The following is a 20,988-nucleotide window of genomic DNA, read 5'->3' as shown; positions in this document are numbered from 1 at the left end:
CTTTATTTCTGTATTGAATTCCAGCGTATTTCTCTGCTGAGCTTGTTAACAGAAGGTTCTACTGTTACATGTTTTAATATCTCCCTCCTCTACTTCGTCTATAATCCTCATAAGGGGGGGAATTTTTTCTTATTAGGCGGTATTGGTTTACATTTTATTCTTTCATTAATAATATTGTGTATGTAATGTAAACTTTAAAATCATAAAAAAAAGAAATTAATCATGTTCCAGTTTGATAAAAGAAAAACAAAAAATTATAGTTTCACTATGGTCAACTTATTAAGTTAATCTAGTTTTATTTATTATTGTTGAAAAACCTAAATTCTTAATTTTTATTTAAAGTAATTAGTCAAAATTATGAAGCCTAAAACTAGAAAAATGAGTTATTTTTCAGAAATTATGAAACTGACTTTTTATAGTGGTGAGTACAATTCATTTTCTTTCTCTCTATTGCTATAATTCTCATTATCCGTAATAACGGTCATATAAACAAAAAATTTACTTTAAAACTTTAAAAAACTATATTTATTATTTTTAGATAATCGTGGGATAGTTAATATAAATGATTTTCAACAGCCTAGTCGACAAAAATTTGCTGTTTCTCCCATAATTAAAATACTTGCCCTGTCAGCTTTTGTTGTAATAGCTGTATATGCATTTATAATGATTACTTGTAGAGAAGGTAATTTATTGAATTAATTAATAGATGTTAACATTAAGTGGATCAAGAAAATAACAAATTGCAATTGCACAATTTTCTCCATATCTCGAAACTAATGAGTTAATGAAAAATTATTAAACTTTTTCAAATATTTGATAATTTTCTTCAACTTGGGCGTGATACTAAATATAAACATTGTTGCCTATTTCCTCAAGTACTTTCCTCCTAGCTAGATTCTATTCTCTGTTATCTCACGATAGCACTGACTCTGAACAGTTGCTTTTAACTTGCAGTCCTAAGGTGAACTTTTAGTGCAGATTATCTTACTATAATTATATGTTGATCAATTCACATCGCTAAATAGCAGATTATTAGTTATTAATGATGCAAATAGCATTATTTTACAGTATCCATATACTTTCCAGTCGACTTCAAGAATCTCTTCTGCATTTTTCGGTGTTGAGGTTCCACGGACGTTCATATATTCTTCGTGTCTACTACAATGCTCATACCTGAGAGCGTTAAAACTAACGATCACTTAAGTGAAAATTTTTTATATAGTAGTAATTCCAAACCTCTTCTGCACCCTGACTACATGGAAGTCATCTAAAGCGGTAATATCAAGAAGCCCTGTGGCCAGTAATGGCATTAAAGCTTCTCAATTTAAAAAAAATAAAGGCTTCAGAATGTAATAACAACTGACAAAGACTTAGTTTCAGGCCATAAAATTCTTCAAAAAAACTAATGGATCAGCCTGTTTCCATTACACAAATATTAAAGAAAATTAAATGTTATTTCGATATCATAATCAACGGTATTAACCAGGACTGCGGGGCTAACCTCATTTTCAAAGAAGTAATATTTAGGGGAAACAAAGTATGTACTTGACAATAGATAAACAATAGTTTTTTGTTTTGTAGGATCTTGGGAAGATTTTTAATCGTGATAATTGTTCACTCCCGTATGTTAAATTTTCCAGCATCCATTGTAGATTGTAAAAATGTTAGCTAAAAACGAAATCCATTAGGTGCAAAAAGTTATATCGCAGATTTCATTTGGCGTAGCACGCATGTTTTTGTATCACTACAGGTTTCATCCATCATTAGGGGCAGTCTAATAGTTTATTGTAGAAGATTTGACTTCAACTTTGTATCTGTTTTATACTACAATTAACTTCCTCTATCTCTTGTCGAATTCATAGGACATTTTGTTTTATATTTTATTTGCCACAAAAGCTCTTGAAGAGCACTGCTAACTTAAAACTCCATTAACAAAAGAATTAGATACTTTCATGCTCAGATTAATTAATCTTGAGACTCATGTTATTCGAATAGATCAGCTTTGAAATATTTGGAAAAGTTTAGAGCTTTTTGACTCCCTGTAAAGATTGTCTGTAATTTATCAAGTTTGATTTCAATTGAATTATTGACGCTTCTTGCTGTGTACTGTTATTTTTATCATTATTAAAACAATTACCTTTTCTCAAATAATGTTAATTTTAGTGAAAATGTGCAATTGCTAATATTTTCTTATCTATTTAGTTAAAAAAAAATAAATTTACTACTTGAGAATTTTTCCTTTTCGTTTAGGTGACGGAGAAGCTAATAATTTATCTTCTTCACCTTCAAATTATAATGTTATATTTCGTAGATGGAAAAGAGATTTACTACCAGTATTGCAAAATAATTCTAATCAAATTATTTCCAAATTAGAATCATTCGAGTCCTGTAAAAATGAATGTGCCAAAATTAGGGAAATTTTGATTAAATTAGAGACAGGTACGAAATTATATGAAGAATTTCGTAATTTTAGAAACGAAATTGAAGAATTAATTTATAAATGTATTAATAAAAATGAATATACGGATTTATTTAAACAAAAGGCACTTCAAACTGCTGGAAACTTATTTATTGAAAATGAAATTAATAAGAGAAACGATATTGTGGAAGAAAAAGAAAAGAATAATTTATTTACGTCTAATGATAATGAATATTCTTCTTCAAATGTTAATCTACAATATGTTAAACCTTCTTTAAATGGCACTGAGCTTGGATATCTGCCGCCTACTGGCCCAGGAGGAAGTATGCCCTTAGGTGATGGTACGTTAATTACAGCACCGGGAGAAGCTCTGAAAACAGGACATCAATTAACTGTATCGTTACCGGAAAGAGTGCAAAAAATCTGTTATATATCCCCCACAAAATTAGGTCCCACTGTACAGAACATGATTGTATGCGCACCATATGATCAGACTCTAACAAAACCAAATTTTCCTTTGATTCAAGAAAATCTGCCTGATAATTTGTATTATCAAATGTTACAAGGGGCTAGAGATTCCCAGCAATCGTGGTCCACTGAGACTGGGAAACATCAACGGTTTCTCCATGTACCCACGGCAATTTCATCGCAGAATCCTTACTACTTTCCAACACTAGGCGGAGCACCAATTATTACACCAGCTAACTCACAGCCATACTACGCCCAGGGTCAGTATTCACCAATCTATCCTATATACAATACCCAAACTGGGGTTATTTCACTGCAAAATATACCAAGTACCACGCAAGTCTTTAAACAACCGTTTTTGTACCCGCCAATGCCGATTAACTATCCATTAGTTACCAGTAATGTTCAGCCGATTGTCGCCTTGCCACAGCAATATAACCGTAACATATACTGTACTTACGTACCCTTACCAAATGCACCGACACAAGTCTACAAATTCCCAACAGTGGAAGGTGTTTCCGAAATTATACAAAGAAGTGACTCTAAAGAGGTTAATGATCAAGAATTAACAGTCAAAGTGAAAAAGATAGACTACCATAAAAATACTAGTATCATATATGAGAAAATGATGAGAGGTAAGTGAGAATCGTTATCTATTATTTAATTCTTTTACTTAGTCTCTGTAAGACAAAGCATTACAAATCGTGCAGACTTCCGAATTGGAGTTGGTTCCCTGAGAACTAAAAAGTGTTCGGATTGGTGTTTCAACTTTATACAAGATTTTCACTGATTTAAATTAGTTTAAGCAAAAAATCTTAATTGAAATATTGTTCAATTACTACAACTTCTCCTAGCTTGATTTAATTTGTATGGGGCCTTGGTTTGATAATATAGTATTAATAATATGAGGTATAGATTGTGATTACAGTGAAGTTCACTTGAGATAATAGAAAATCATCTGCCTTGTTCTAAAAAACCGCAGAGATGAAAAAAAAGTATTTTCCGTTTCACTGTTTTTGGATGAAACTTAGCTTTCAAAAATATTTATGGCAATATTTTCTCTTAAAAACTGCAAGAATAATATAAATAAATTTACGTTCTCGTATGCAATAATTTGTGTAAATTTTTGGTGTTTTATCATCTTTATTATTATTAATATATATAGATATTTTTATATGCCGCTTAGGAGCTTTAAAATAAATACATAATAATAATTAGTTTTAATACTTTGCAGAGGATATATGCGAATATGGAGAAATTGTGTGTAGAGATAGTGTAACTTGTATACCTTACAATAATTGGTGCGATGGTACAGTACATTGTCCAGATCTTAGCGATGAAATACATTGCCCTTGTAAATATCGCATTAATAAAGATAAATTCTGCGATGGGTATTTCGATTGTCCAGATGGGGAAGATGAACAGGAATGTTTTGGTAAGGCCATTGTTTTATAATTTTAGTTATATTATTTTAATAAATGAGTTTGCAAACATCTTATTCTCCTTTTCTAAAAGCATGCCCTAAAGCTACATTTAGCTGTGACGATTGGAAAGGAGATGAACCTACAGTGACTTGTGTGCACGTACTTAAAAGGTGTGATGGAATTAAAAACTGCCCCAATGGAAAAGATGAACTTGATTGTTCCATAATAACTAATTATGTTGGTCAGCATTTGGTAAGAAATCTACTATATTATTATTATATCTCTGTTATTGTTTCTAACAGAAAAACTTTTCGTGATCTTAACTATTCGGGCATTCAAAAGTGACTTGAAAATTATAGCTTCAAACTTTTTGGACAATGTTAACAATGACCAGCAATGCAGATTTCTGTATAACGCTCTTCTGCCAGTAGAATTGCAGCTTTACTTTCGCTTTCTGACAATCCTATGTGGCAAATGCAGTATATGAAACGATGGTAGGAGTTTACGAAAACTACTGTCCCAAATTTCATTAATGATTTGGCTGGAATTGCTCTTCTATTATGCCATAATATGTTCCAATTTTTTGTTGATGAATTGTGAAATTTACTAGCTTACACTTTTGTTTGTCAAAACTATATCTGTTTACTTTCACTTTTCGGTTAGTGGTAATGGAGAATAAAGGAATTTGACTTAGACTTTCAATGCACATATGTAGGCAGTTTATAATTTAGTACCTTTTCAATATGCTTATATTTTGTCAACTTGTAACCCACAAAAACATGGGTTCCATACTAAAAAAAAAGGCGCTCGGTGAGTTTTACCAACGTCAGCCGTAGAAAAAAAAATCTGTACCAGTTTATTGGAACTTACACACCCATTATTGGCATTTTGCGGAATGCTATTTACCATATTTTAATAATGACACATTATAATGCATAAATGCTAACTAATATCCATTGAACTAGATTCCTATTAAGCTCACATATGCACATATGATACTGGATGCCAGAAACGAAATGGTTAAGTTGCCAATAATTAAAAAAGTTGCTTAGTTGCGTTAGATAAAAAAAATCTTTTGGCACGTTTATTATTGACGAATTTTTTTTCGATCTTGTGCCTGCAAGTTACTGCTGGGGTTCTTTTCAGTGCATGAGCATTCTCTAGTAGCAGACTATTCTTGAAATTTCTTGCAAGACTAGGTCCTTTTATTAAATTGAAATTTAAAACAATTTCAAATTGAATTTGAAATTTTGACTTGCTATAGATGTATAATCTTCCTTAAAAAGTCATATATTTACTGTCAACTATTCTATTTGTAAGAAGTTATTAAATAATTAAATTAAATTAAAAAAGTTATTAAATATGAGAGAGGTTCTATTAGTAAAGCAATTCACAAAGTTTTCATTTTTCAGTGATGAATCTTTGTTAAAATGCCATGGTTACAATATTTATAATGGTCACTAATCTCCCTAGCATTCGATTCTTTGCTAGGAACCTCTATCAGCTCCTGTTACTTGGTAGAATTATTGACTGTTTGTAATGAGAGAAAACTTTTTTTTCAGAGTACAGTTGTATCATATGGTGAAGGATACTTACACAGGAATTGGAAAGGAAAATGGCATCCTGTGTGTGCTCATGAAATTTTTCACATATGGGGACAGGAAGGATGTGATTCTGAATTTGGAAAATTCAATTCGTAAGATTTTTTGATTTCAAAAATCAAGTAGTGAAAGTAGTTTATGAATGTAGTAACAGTAGTTTCGTAATTAGCGAAGGGACAACAAAAGGCGATGAGCATGCTAAGATTTCTTATATATGTATACTTTTTTATTTTCTCTTCTTTCTGTTTTACTTGTTAATAGTATTTCTGGTACTTGTTAATAGTATTTCTGGTCGCAACAATTCTTGTGTTTTTTTTTTTTAGCGATCTTGATTATTCTCTTTTATTTTAGGAAAAGTGAGATTCGCCTCGAACCACTTCCAGCAACTTATAGTGGACCATATATTGGTATCGATGGCAACGGCAGGACCACGTTCCTTAACAAATGCCCTTATGGTTTAACCACATGGGTAAGTTGCAAGCAGATTAAATGTGGCATTAGAGTACTGACGAATCGTTTGGATGAAGAATTAATAGGCCGTTTCAAGAGATACAACAATGCAGAGAGAAATAATCTAGCAGAATTAGTTTCCTTTAATGGTCAAAATTATCTTCAAATATGTAAGACAAATCATGAAAGCAACAGTAATTATCATCCTTATAAGTATCATGGAAATTATCCTAATATTTATATAAGCGCAGTTGATCCTAAATATGAATACCGAAGCCAAAGTCAGTACCAAAGACAGACTGATAATGGTCAGACAGGTCGTTCGAATTTATTTCCAAAAGCAGATCCAAACATTGAAAACACAGATCTATATAAAAGATGGTGGGGAGCACTTTTGCAGCCCTTTATGGGCTACTACAATCAAAATCAACAACAACAGATAAAGAAAGTGAATGAAATTTTTCTAATAAATGAAAATAGTCAACAACCAAAGTATTCTTCGCAAGGTGAATATTCACCTTCTTATAAATCAAATGTACGTAAAAAACGAAAGGCTACAACTGGTTACGAAGATAGTATTACATTTAGAAAAATTAGAGACGATGTAAGTGGAAGAATTGTCGGCGGTACTAAAAGTAAGCCAGGAGCTTGGCCCTGGTTGATCGCCTTGTTCAAGGATGGTGTCTTCCATTGTGGTGGAGTCATTCTTTCGCAAACCACTATTATTACGGCTGCTCATTGTATTGTTGGGTAATTCTAAAATTTCATAAATCATTTGCTATTTTTATTATATATAAACAGAGTTTTTTTATTTATTTTAATTTAGTTTTTTTCTCTGATTATAGCTTTGAGAATCATTATTTTGAAGCTAGTGCTGGGATGTTGAGAAGATTTTCATTTTCACCACAAGAACAAATTCGAAAAGTAGTTAAAATAATAATGCATAAAGGATACGATAAGTAAGAAATTAATTAACTGGTATAAGTGTTGGAAATGATTTAATTTAATGATATAATTGTTTTAATAAATGTTAAGCATTACTGCTATTTTTTAGTAGTACTAGAATCCGATATTTTTTATTTTTTTAAGAAAAAAAAATTTCTGAGACATTAAAAGTGATATTATCTTAGGAAAAAGAGGGTTAAAGAAAAATTCAGATGAGCACTACTAGTGAATGAAGTAGGGCATTTTCAGACGCAGGCCTGTAAAATTGTTTGGTTTCACATTTCTTTTTTCCTTCTCATTTCAACACTATTTTTTCTGTCTAATTATTTTACTGTTGAACTAATTTTCAATAGATACTTTTACTAAACAACAGAAATTGGACTTGGGTCATCGTTACTATACCTAATATCGATCAAAATGTTGTTTAGTAATAAGTTGACAGAAAAAGGTTTAAAAAGTTGTAAACTTTCTTGTTGTAAACCCTTCTACTCTTGTATCCGAACATGGACGAACGCTAAAAATCATCCAATGGGAGAATAAAACAAATTGATAGGAAAAGAGCTGTGACCGTTTTCCGCTGCGATCCCCAACCAGTATAGATAGAAAAGTGTATTTGTTTTACATGAAACGTTTTTATTTTTTTTTAAATTTCTACAATCCAGTTTATCTTTGTTCAAACAGGACAGATTTCAGTAATGATATAGCATTATTAAAGGTTGATAAAGGATTCATTTACAACCGTTGGGTATTACCGATTTGTCTAACAGATGATCCACTTGTACCAAGACCAGGTACAAAATGTACTGCTGTAGGTTGGGGCGCTACCTACGAACACGGCATTGATCGTATGTATATATTATTTTATATATTTAATTTAATTATATATGTAAACCGTCCACATGCTCTGTCGATGTAAGACTTCATACTGGGCTCGCCATCTTGGCCCCAAGTTATTTATTTCTTTATTTACTTTCTTTACTAGTGGAAGAAGGAATGCGATGTTAAATTTTCCCTTATCACTTCACTGATAGGATTTTCCTGTTTTTCATAGATTTGCTCAAAACTGGCCAGTGATTTATATTTTAGCATCGATGTAGTGAAGATACACATGGACAAGTTACTTTTATTTTAAAATAGTGTTATTTTTGTTTAATGTACGTTTTCACAAACTATACAGGCTTAATGAGAAGTAAACATTCGGAATTTGAATTAAACGTACGAGGGAAATGAAGCTTGAGTATTTGAGAAACAGGTCGTGAATGTTAACCCTTTTTTTTTTCTTTCTTAGATTCTTAGAATTTTTGATTAGATAGAATTTTTTTACTCTTAGATTCTTCTAAGCACTTCTTTCTGAAGCACTGCAATGATGTGAAATTTACTAAATTGACCTATCACTTAAATTTGAAACCCATTCACAGGGCAATATATTTTTGGGAAAATCTCTGGGATTTGCAAAGCATCCCTCCTAAGTGCGACTTCTTCAATACAACGAGCGGTTTCATCACGTAAATAGAATTAATGATCGTTACCATTGTTAGAATTCAACGTTCTTAGAAAATCTGTTAAAGAAGTACGACTTTACAAAATTGTCAACAACTATTTCATGTAATTTGCAACGGTTTCCATTATAACTTTAGTTACCTAAAATTCGTTAAAAATCGTTAAAGAAATGTTCATTAACTGAAATAGTAAAACCAAAATGATTTATTGATTAAGATTCCGTCTGAGATAGTGTCCTTTAATTGCTTTAGATACAAAACAAAAATATAAAAGTATATACTATATATAAGTAGGTTAGCAATGTTTTATTATTATTTCTTTCTAGTGACCAAAAGTATTACCTTTTATAAGATTAAAATTTACTTATTTTTTTTATTACAAGGTAAGTCATTTTAATTTTTTTTAGTCTAGAAAATACATCATATAATTCGAAACGACGTCAGCTATACATTTTTTTTTTTTTAATTCAGCAAACCTCATTATTTTGAAAAGGGAAAGTTAATTCATTTCAAAATATTGGCTATAATTCATTTTGGTTTTTACTTTGACTGAACTTCACAATTTAAAAGGATGTCTAAATTTTACTCATAACAGATACAGTTATCATGTCAAGCATTTATTTACTGTTTACACTGTTTCATGTGTGCACATAATACATATGTGTTTATTTCCAGCTGATCACTTGCATGATGTTGAAATACCAGTACAAACTAATTGTAAGTACCACAGGGATAGAGCCAGCGGTGATATCTGTGCCGGTTACCATGAAGGAGGTAAAGATACATGCCAAGGAGATAGTGGAGGGCCTTTACTCTGCAAGTAAGAATCCATAGTATTTCTATAAGTATTACTCTTTAAAAATATTTCTTCCTGTTCAAGAAACATGGCTCTCGAACTTTCCATAGTTTCATTAAGTTGTGAGAATATTCTAGTTAGAATTTCTCTCTTATAACTTCTTATAGTCAGAATATGATTTGGATTAGATTGAAAAAAGTCTCTGATCTAAAAAGATTTTATTTATCTTTAAAGATATTTTATTATTTCAGATTGGACAAAAATGATCACTGGTATCTTGCTGGAATTGTGAGCCATGGTAAAGGATGTGCAAGATTCAATGAACCTGGAGTCTATACTAGAGTTGCGCTTTATTTGGATTGGATAAATACTTGCTTAGGTAAGAGCAGATTTGTTTACTTATCTATTTAAAAGCAATAATAAATTTTGATTAATTGGAAATAATTAACTTCTTACAGAAAATGAGAAATCAATAGGCATGCCGCCTAGGCAAGAATGTCCTGGCTTGCAATGCCAGGGTGGAAAGTGTATACCAAGCAATAAAAAATGTAACGGGGTGTTGAATTGTTTAAAGGGCGATGATGAACTTGTTTGTAAAGCTAAATCTTTTTTTGTTGAAAGAAGCGAGAAAGATGAAAACCGTGCTGCAGTAATTGATGAAGACAGCCCTAATAAGATTAATCCGAGCAATTTAGAGACTAGTAATGAACTAAGTACTTCAACCTTAAAAAGTGTTGATTACGTTACAGTTCAGTTGGGAAACTATAGTATCCCGCAAGGTCAGAATCTTATCAATAATGCTTCTCAGCCACTTGAGAAATCTTTGATCATTGAGTATATCGAGGACTTAAAAGACAATGAAACATTTTCTAAAAGCAGCGAATATCTTTTTTCAAATAGTTCCGAATCAGAAATCGTCAGCAATCTCGATTCTAAAGAAACTACTTTTCTTGAAGAAAGTTTAACGAATGAATTACCCGATAATAATTCATTATCCAGAGAACTTGTTAGGACTTCTAATGAGAAATCCTTATTACTGGAATTCATTGGTAGTAAAGAAACTAATGAGAGATTTCCTGTAAATGTTACAACATTCACTTCTACAGATTCAGATATATATGAATATTCAGCTAGCACTCATGAAATAATTGAAGATGAAAACTTCAACTACCAGACAAGGCCTAGAAATAAAATTGAGGAATACTCTATATTCGACGTAAATAACACTTTTGACAAAGAGTTGTTTAAAAGTGAAACATTTCCTGGCGATACTAAGTCCTACACACAGACTCCTAAAAATAAAGTTTTAAATATTGAAGTATTGACCAGCGATGAACAATCTGCAGAAAATATTTCATTAATTACTATTAAATCAAATTATTTCCAAAATCTTACTGCAAAGTATTATGGCTTACCAATGAATGCTTCTGTAGCTAAGAGTAGTAATGTGGTAAAGAACATTAATATCGAGAAATTAATGTCTAATAAGCCTGATCGGGATTTACTTCCAAATTTAAATATCAGTGATAGTTTTGATGAATTTGTGGGCACTGTTAATGAAGAAATTAATAGTACTACAACAGATTCAATGAAAAATTTAGGTAGTAAAAAGTTACAAGAAGATAATGATTCAAATGAAGAAAATAAAGAATCTAGAGCATCCACTGCTTCCATGGAAGATGCTTCACATTCAGAACAGCAAAAAAATTTCTCCGAAATTTCAAAATTGAATAGAAATACGACAGACACGAAGAGTACTTCAGATCAAATTGGGAATAAGACTTATACTGTTCTCTCTGCTGCTGAAACATCAACTTCAGCTTGGAAATCAGAGACGGAGTATACTCTTTCTGGTATTTCAACTCTCGATTCAGATAGTAACATTTTTGAAATAAGTAAAAGTACTGTTGAAGAAAATGAGATTTTGCACATTGGTTCAACTAAATATTTACCTGGAAATGATCAAGAAGATATTGAAGTTACCACAGGGAGTACTTTTAATTCAGGCATAAATACTTTAGTACTGCATGAAAAAGGAAAAGAAACTACACCTGCTTTAACTTCAATAACTGTCGCAGATAATAATACCTCGGAGATGCAAGAAAATAGAATATCTAACAGTGTTACGATGGCATTGAACTCAACTTTGTTACAAGATTATTATCCAATCAGCACAGAAGAGGTGAAGTATGAAGTTGGTATAAATTCATTTCAAGAAGTTACTGAACCATCTACAAATAAATTAGAAGAATCTATCACTACTTTGGATGAGATAGAAATCAATGATCGTACTACTGAATTGAACCAAATTATTATAAAAGAAAATAAAAAAATGCAAACTCTTGAAAATGCGTCAATTAGTGGTACAACATTTACGAGGTATGATAACATGAATCATAAAGAATTGCTTAACGAATCAACAGTTACAAATAAAACTTCTTCGAAATCTTTTTCTGGAAATCTTATAAATCCTACTGAGAGTTACACGCAAAGCATGCTTGATTCAGAAACAAATATCGCGACCACAACTACAAAAAAAGTAGCTACGGATTCTACTCAGTTTTCAAAGATTGCCTCTCTTAAGACAACCGAAGCACCTAACTCTATTTCTTTAAACTTAAATAAAAGTGAGCCATTCAATTTTAATCAATATACCATTTCACAAACCCAAAGAATGGATATTACTGAACTATTTGAATGTGCAAGGTGAGTTATACAATTAAAAAAAAATTCTGATGCTCCTTCATTTTCTTTTATTTGTTTCGTTATTTTAGATTTTATGATTATGATTATTATTTAGTTTCTTCAACTGTTGTAAAAAGCGTTACTGCAATTAAATTTTGGAAACGTGAGTTTTTGATAGTTATTTAAAATTCCACAGTTCCGCAAAGGTTATCATGAACTTAGAGTCTAACATCGCCCAATTGAAATTTGGATTGTCGGCCTTAATCCAGCTCCTACCCACTTAGCTCATTTTGAATCTGATTTAGGATCTAGAAAGCAATTTCTCTTACAATCCTAGAGGTATTGTTTCCCTCACTAGTAAAAATGGTACCTAACTATTCTTAAAATTTTCTCTATGGTGTTCCTTAAACTTTTGGGCAAAGCTTAACACTTATTTTTAAAATTAATGAAACTTAAATTGGGGTAGTGCTCCTATTTGAACATTTGAAATTTCAAATTGGTAAATTTTATCTCTCGAAGGAACATCACAGTTAGAGATTCTTCTCGTTATTTAATGTACAACCAAAATGAAGAAGACATAATTTTAAAAAAATATATAGTCATCACCTTATTCGCTTAAATCCACAAAAGCAGTTTGATTGAAAATATAAAAGAGAAAAAAAAATCAATCAGTAGATGCACTTACTCCTCAGCTTTATAAAAAGCTAAATAGCTTCATATTAGAAAATTGTCAAATTAATTTTAATTGAGTTCTGAGAAAGCTAATATCAAGCTTTCTTTTATGATAAAACATATGGACCCGAAAGAGAGTAATGAAATACCGAACTTGTAACAAAATTGTCTAAATAAATTAAGAAATTAGCAATAAGAGAAGACCTGTTCTTAAAATATTTTTATTTAATTAATTTTATTAATTTTTCAAAATATGTACAATTTCTTCTTTTTAATTTAGTTTCAAACAAAGAATTATAAAATCTCAGCATTGCGATGGAGTCTTAGACTGCAAAGACGGAAGTGATGAACAAAATTGTACCTGCGGTAATAAACTTTCTAATGTTCTGCCAAAAAAGATTTGTAATTCAATTATTGATTGCGCAGATGGAACTGATGAACATAATTGTCCAAGTAAGTGGTATTTTAATTTATAATTTTTGTTTTATTCATTATAATGGAGATCTTATGAAAATTCTCAAGCTTTTGTGTTTTAAGAAAGACATATCTTTTTAAAAATCTATGTTTTAATCGTCGAAAATCATATTGGAAACATTTAACGTAACTAGGAAAATTTTGGGGTGCATTTGCTTCAGCCATTAAGAGTCTCTTATTTTTCTATGAAAGCCCCAGTCTGCAAGCTGTACTCCAAAATCTCATCTTAGAAAGCATAATTCAAGCGAATTAATTTCAAAAAGTAATTTTTCAAAGTAAGCCCGTAAGTAGCGGATTTTTCGTAGAATGTTTTGGCCTATTTGTCTTTCGATAAATATAAAATATTTATTAATTACACAATATATAGAAGATAAGCTTATAATTCATTGAACTTCAAATAGAACACTGCCAAGCTGATCAGTTCTACTGTGGAAAAAGTGAAACCTGTGTACCTATTACTAATCGATGCGATGGAATTTCCAGTTGTGCTTTTAATGAAGATGAAATGGATTGTTGTGAGTAATTTTGATATAAGTATATATTTGCACGTCTAAGAATAATTCAATTTAATGCTTATTTGATATTATTTAGTTGCCCTAAGTGTTGGAAAAAGTTTACAGTTAGATCGAGGTGGAAGACCACAATTACTGAATAAAGGAATGGCTGTATATTTTCAAAATAACCAATGGCAGACGTTTTGTTTAAATAATGAAATGAAAATATTTTCTGAAGCATTGAAGATCTGCAGAAAATTGGGATTCAGGTATTTCTTTAAATATGTCGCAGTGTACATTAGATTGTTATAATAATATTTCTAATAACCACAAATTAGAAACGTTTTTTAAACATTCGTACTCAGCTTAATGGTTTGCAGAATTTCCAATAAAAGCTATTTCCTTAATACTTCTCTTTGAAATACTTTCACCTTTAGAGACCTTTGTACTATCAATATTCAGAGTTCTGCATACAGAATTCTTTAAAAGAAGAAACAGTAGCTCATTTCTCAACAGTTTAATCCTGTTAGGATATTTATATAATAATAAATTATTATTATTATTTTAAATGTTGACAATATTTTTGAAAATAGACTCATGTTTGATTCATTTTTTTATTTAAATATTTTACTTCATCTCCATGTTATTTTGATTATTTTGTTATAGCGAAGCAACGAATTATAGTGTCATTGAGATTGTAAATTCCAAATTTACCAAAATTTCTTCAAACACATTTCTTAGCAATTCTTCTGGGTCTCAATGTAGAGGACTGTTCCTACAGTGTTCTTACACTTTAGAAAGAACTACACCGTGGTTAACGAGAGTAAATATTGAAGGCAAATTAAAGACTTTAGGCGTATTGTTGACAGATTCTTGGGTAATCGTCAGCTCAGCTTCATTAATTAATATTAAGTAATTTTTTATATTTAAAAATTAATGATTAATAGTTTTATTTACAGTAGTTGAATAATGATTATTATTTCTGTTTTAATTTTAGTGTTGAAGAAGTATACATCAGTGTTTCTTTAGGCATGGCAAATGGAAAATTGGACAATAATATAGTAGGCCCATATGAACAGCATATAGCAATTAATAATGCAACTGCTGTTCCTAATTCATTAATAACTTTACTTCATCTGAATGCGTCGGTGAAGTTAAATCATAATGTTATACCGATTGGAATTAATAATTGGTAGGTCTACTTTATATTGGGTAGTTAGATAATCCCATAAATAATTATTAGCAACCTGTTAGGTAAAAATTTAGAAATAACTATAAAAATTGAAATGAATCTACAAAAATGTATGGGTAACATTAAAGTCCAAAAATGTATAATCCAAAAACTAATCTCCCTTGACGAAAGAAATAAACATCAAGAAGTTGTATTTTTATTTTCAGACCAAAAATCTTGTAATACTTGATTTCATTCAGTTTTCATTAATTATTTTGCAACCAACGTTTTGGCTTTCCAAGGGCTATTTTCAAACACTAATAATGGATTTTTTTTTTTATGGTTGGTTTTTTTACCAAATCTATTTTGTTAATAGATTATCCTCGGGAATTTTGACGAGCGGTCAATTTTGTGGATAAATTTCTTTTTTTATACCGACGTTTCGGCAAATTTATTGCCTTCATCAGTGTATTATAAATTTTTAGAGTAATCTGTTTTGCTACATCGTCGTAACCGTTTGATTTGAAGTGATATTCAGATGTCAAAACAAACGTGAAATCACAAATTAGATATTAGTAGAAATGTTTCAATTCCAGTTTTCTGCACCATATTTAGGAAAGGGCTATGAATTCAGTAAAAGGTTATGATTAAAATATTTCAGGAGTAACACTAATGAATATTGTGAAGCCATAATATTGAATAGCAAAGTTATTACTTATATACCATTAAAAGAAGATAAAAAAAATTGTGAACAGGATAAAAGATGTTTTAGAACTATCACAATACCAAAATATTGTTGGGTAAGTACGATGATAAAATTCTTTTGAAGAATAAATTCTTGGTTACTATAATGTTTTTGTAAAGTCATGTTTGACTTTCTATTTGAAATCAATTTAGGAAGATAAAATTGAGGAAGCGAACGGACAAGTTGTTTGTCATTCCAATTATGGAGCTTATTTGGCCGCAGTGTTCAATGAAAAAGATGCATTTTGCTTTAAGGACTGTTTTGTTAAATTCCAGGACTTATCTACAAAAAATGAGGAAGTAATGGCAATTATAAGTAAGTTGGTTCGGATTCTATTTTCATTCATTATTTTTATATTTTCCCTTACTGTTACTACTGCTGTCGTGTAAATTTTCATTTTGTATTACATTTGCAAATATTTTAGTTTAATGGTAAAAATTATGATTAGTCTGTAACTTTCTTTTTACAGTTGGCTAATCTCAACTGTATTTGGTATATGGCGAAAAGTTCTATCCATCAAATTATTATTAATTTTAAATTTTTTAACTTAATTATATTATTTATTTTGAGGCTCTGCAAGTGTTCGTAAATATGACATTCCTGCATGTGAAACAAAGAGATGCCCTCAAGGTAACTGCTTAGAGTGGCAATTCATCTATGATGGTGTACAGCATTGTTCTGATGGCAGCGATGAAACAGAATTTGTGAAAAATATGAAAAACAATTATTGTAGAGAGCACAATAATTGCAGTAAGTAAATTTCTTAGTTTTTCTTATTGGAGCATTGCATTGCTACTCGATATATGTGAACTTTTTAATCTCAAATATTTGATTCAACTATTTGTTGAAATTTTTAAAGATACCGTGCATGGTGCTTAACTGAAAATAAGTGAAATCAAAGAAGAATTACGGAATGTTGATATCTACTAAACATCTGAAATCAAAGAAAATTTATAGGTTCTTTTTCACAATTTATTATTTTCTTTATGGTGCCGAAGCCATAGTCAGCTATAAAAGCTGAAAAAAAAACAAAAGATAAGATTATTAATTTCATAGATATTAAAAGGAAGTGGATTACTGCTCTGTAATAGCTGTATTATGACTTCATGTGAACCAATGTTTTTTTTTATTGGATATAGCTATATATAATACCAATGGTAAATATATAGGTATATAGATAAGTTTTTAAGTACTATCTTAAAAATTTTCCTATTTATAAAATAGAAATGTTATGTGCAGATGAAAATTATCAAAGAATGTACTTTCTAATTTCTTAGGTAAAATTGGGGTAAAGGTTTTTACACTGACGTCTGGAAGAAAGCACGTAGGTTAATTGTTTTTAACATACGGCTTTCCTTCCTTAACTATTTACCAATTTGTTATTTGTAAATGAATTACAAATTCATTTACAGGAGCACTATACCCTTGTGCTAAATATAACATATTCTCTTGTATTTTTTAAATTAGGTATTTAGATTTGATGAAAAAAAAATCAATGTTTTCACCTTCTTTAAGTTAGTTTTGACAAAAGAGCTTTGAGAATGGACATGCTCTTAATAAAGTTATGGGCTGCAATAAGGAGTCAGCTTGAGGCAACTAAAAGCGTTTTTATTCAATGTTTTTGTAAGGATAAACATTTGTTTATTTATTTTTACAGCTTGTGGTCCAAATATGTTTCGATGCAGATCTGGTGAATGCCTTCCATTAAAGCAATATTGCGATGGAAATAATGATTGTGAGGACTTCAGCGACGAAGTTGAAGCTTGCAGTAATTCATGCGCATATTTTCTGAATGTTACATTTCCTCAATATCTGTGCGACGGTAACCAGAACTGCCTTCAAAAAGAGGATGAAAACTGGGAGTTATGTGAGAAAAAATATGATTGTAATGATACAGAGCGCTACTATATCTGTGAAGAGTTAGTATAACAATTTTATTTTTTCGCCAAACATTATTTTTGTAAAGTACAAAAGTTAAGCAGAGTACAATACAAAATTTGGTTGCGATTGTAGGCATACTCTTGTCTACAGAGTTTGAAAAACTATTAATCTTATATATTCATCGTAGTTAATCCATCTCTTTTAATGTAATGATTATCTTAAAAAATGGAAAAAAAATTATCTTTTAGATCTGATCAATGCATACCTAAAGAGTTTCTTTGCGACGGAGATGCCGATTGTCCAAACGAAGAAGACGAGCATTACTGCTTGGGAATAGTCTACAAGGCGTCAGCTGAGTAAGTCATTTTCGTTATTGCCATTTTTTAAAAGTGTATTTTGAAATGTCTCTGTGCCTCGTTTCAGCACCTTTCGTAAATGATTTTTCCTGAAATTTCAGACATCTTGTCCAAAGATATTTGTAATTCACCTTGAACGGATAAGTAATTGAAATGATTATTTTAGCCCAAATCATAGATTCTTCTATTAGATTCCAAGGCCAAAAGAGCCTCTCTGACTTCCTTTACATCAAAGTTGATTAATGATTTCCCGTTTGAACACGAAATTGAAATTTCTTTTAGAATTTTTTTTTGAAAATTGAAAGGGAAATAATTTTGTATTGAAAAACGAATCTTCCCTGATACTTGCAAAAAAAATTGTGGGCATTATAATTTCATCAATAAGATGAAATGTACTGCTCATTATAGTAATTAATATGAGCAATTTATATTCATTAAATGATTGATATATAAATGCTTTTATTAATTATTTTTAATTTAAATTGCATCAACATCGTGAGTTCATTGGCACCCGAAGCTTTTTTCTGTGCACTATCGGCGTTCGGACAATGTTCTTCCTTTACAGACAACACTGTCCATCTCCGGAAGTTAGCCATAGGAAGCTGCTAGAAAGAGAAAATGTAAGGAATATATTGTTGTTATTATTATTTATTTATTTTTTTGTAATAGAAATAAAGGAAGGTTCATGGTTCAGAGTTATGGCCAATGGTACGCTGTGTGTTTTCCTTCACCGATGGATTCCGATGTAAATAATGAAATCTGCAACTCGCTAGGGTACCAAGCTGTAAGAAACGCCAGATATGAATTGTTTAATAAAACTATTATGACTTTAGATCCATTTAGCAGTGTCACACTCAGTCCGAATGTACAGTTTACAGTTAGATCTAGCAGACCTTTTGTTTTACTCAAAAATGGTACATGTAATTCCTTATTCATTGAATGTGAATAGTACACTTTGTATAAAAGTCCGCCGAAAAAGGTCGAGTTTCAAAAATTATGTAAATATTTTTAATTTTAATAAATGTACTAATTAATGTGTGTGGAATATCCCTTCCTCAATGATTACCAAAATGTTACAAATTTTTGATTAATTCATTACACACAAATTTTAGAACTTAACTTTAGTAAATTGAGGTAAAGGAATAATCGTTTGAATAGCTTTTCTTTTCCAGGGCCAAAACTATGGGAATTTGGCTATTACTGTGGAGAGGTTTTTTAGCCGTATTATACGGAAATCTATCTATATTTTTTTTTTGAGTCTGATAAAATATTGTCTTTTAATAAATCTAAAATTAAGAATGTCATGCTGAGTCTGCTTTTGCTGAATATGTAAAACTTAAAAGTTGACTGGAGCTTTGGCAGTTTTGTAGAAAGTTAGATTTAATTTGGTAATTAAGTACATCTTTTGTTTACTAAAACATGTTTTTCATAGATTGTTCTGACAAATAAGTTCTTACAGAAACTTTGTGGTTGTAATGTAAAATTCTCTACGCAAAAGATATTCTAACTCTTGATGATTGAAGAGACTGTGAAACTGATCAGAATATTCCAAAACATTTACGTTATGACGGATAAATCTTAGATACTGTCTAGTATTGTATTCTGCTACATATTCAAGCATTTATCTGGTGGGATGCATGAATTGCGAAGGTTGCCCATATAAATGTGAAGACAATTGAATAAATTTTTCATACCTAAAGCCTGAACAAAGCAAAAGTAAGACAATTAGACGCTCCGGATCATAAGTTTTAGAAGTTATGACTCAAATGTTAATTTTGAAAAATGTAACCTTAGACCCAATCCGTGCTGAAAGGGCCATGCGTTCTATATTGTGGATGTTCCTGGATTGCCGATGCAAAACCAGTATCGGTACTATTGAGTAGGTTTTTTTTTTTTAATAACCCTCTAGTTTTCTGCCGGTGGAGAGAAGTGACGTTATCTGAATGAGTTGATCATTCTGATCATCGCTGTTTCTGATAGAGGCAAGGCTGACCAACTCAGGTTAAATTTCTTCAGATTATTTTTACTTTTTCTAGCTAGGTACCGAAAAACTCCTTTTTGAGGTCATTTATGTTGAGTACAAAAAATGGTTGTTAGAAAATACTGCGTTTGAAAAAAATGTCTCAGTAAATTCCTTGCGGAAAGAGAAAGCATAAAAAGTAAACTGTTGAAATATAGAATAAACGAAAACGTTGTGTAACGTGTTCTACTCTTAGTTTTTTTTTTTTTTTTTTTAAAGCCCTCAAGCTTACTAAATTTATGCAGTTAAGATTATTTGTTGTGATTCATGTAGGTATATTTAGACAATAGAGACAGAACCTACTCGTCAAATAGGCATGTCTATATGGCTGTGGTGTCTTGCAAACTAGCAACTGGCAAGCAATTTTAGTCTTCCTGAAATATGTAAATAAGGTTAAATAGCTTTTTTATATTGTATTTAATGGGCAGGGGTTCTTAATAAATAGTCTGAGTATTAGTGATTGGTTTAAAGTTTTGCCCGGGCTAAATATATTTAGTAGCATCTCTATTCATTTACGGGACGTCTCTAATACTTTGTAAGTACCTTTTTACAATTCTTTTATTTTCAATCTTATAAATTGCAACGACTGCCAAGATTATTATTAAAATAACAATGACACTCTTCTTGGCAAACTCAGAGCTTTAAAGTAAATAACAGTTCCTATTTAAATGATCATTGAAAAGAAAGTCACGTCATACTATTTTTATTTGAACATAAAACTATAGCACTTGCTAAATTAATTCATAATTCTGCATATACATTTGATATACCCTTCATTTTTTCGGAAGAATTCAAAATGGAATATTAAGGTCGCCTTTAATTTTTATTTACATTTGCTTCTCAATGTCTTGAAATTATTCATGATTTGGTGTTAATCCGTTCAAAGAA

General features: G+C 30.6%; 1 protein-coding gene across 2 annotated transcripts; it reads left to right on the top strand.

Annotated features, from left to right (window-relative positions):
- Positions 1 to 95: 95 nt before the first annotated feature.
- Positions 96 to 19,118, top strand: ndl (serine protease nudel). 2 transcript variants are annotated; one of them, XM_074135826.1, is made up of 23 exons: positions 103 to 421; positions 539 to 682; positions 2,251 to 3,522; positions 4,122 to 4,322; positions 4,403 to 4,563; positions 5,874 to 6,007; positions 6,264 to 7,112; positions 7,208 to 7,321; positions 7,989 to 8,152; positions 9,482 to 9,626; positions 9,854 to 9,981; positions 10,061 to 12,308; positions 13,240 to 13,412; positions 13,835 to 13,948; positions 14,025 to 14,196; positions 14,594 to 14,839; positions 14,925 to 15,119; positions 15,760 to 15,898; positions 15,996 to 16,158; positions 16,414 to 16,593; positions 17,501 to 17,762; positions 17,973 to 18,080; positions 18,750 to 19,118. In XM_074135826.1, the coding sequence occupies exons 1-23, from the start codon at positions 358 to 360 to the stop codon at positions 19,027 to 19,029; spliced, it is 7,656 nt and encodes a 2,551-aa protein (XP_073991927.1). In that variant the 5' UTR covers positions 103 to 357; the 3' UTR covers positions 19,030 to 19,118. The 2 variants fall into 2 exon arrangements, 1 of the variants encoding a protein (XP_073991927.1); XR_012460769.1 differs by lacking the exons at positions 17,973 to 18,080; positions 18,750 to 19,118 and adding an exon at positions 16,703 to 16,800 and having other exon boundaries at positions 96 to 421; positions 17,501 to 17,636.
- Positions 19,119 to 20,988: the final 1,870 nt, after the last annotated feature.

The sequence above is a fragment of the Rhodnius prolixus genome, unplaced genomic scaffold (assembly GCF_049639745.1).
Source record: "Rhodnius prolixus isolate KJV_2025 unplaced genomic scaffold, Rpr scaffold_5, whole genome shotgun sequence".
Lineage (NCBI taxonomy): Eukaryota > Metazoa > Arthropoda > Insecta > Hemiptera > Reduviidae > Rhodnius > Rhodnius prolixus.
The sequence above is the reverse complement of the archived record's forward strand: the minus strand, read 5'-3'. Positions and strand labels throughout refer to the sequence as shown.

Coding starts and splice junctions, on each gene's coding strand:
- ndl (XM_074135826.1), top strand. CDS start 358: ATGAAGCCTAAAACTAGAAAAATGAGTTATTTTTCAGAAATTATGAAA. Junction 683..2,250: donor AATGATTACTTGTAGAGAAG/GTAATTTATTGA, acceptor CTTTTCGTTTAG/GTGACGGAGAAGCTAATAAT. Junction 4,323..4,402: donor AGATGAACAGGAATGTTTTG/GTAAGGCCATTG, acceptor CTTTTCTAAAAG/CATGCCCTAAAGCTACATTT.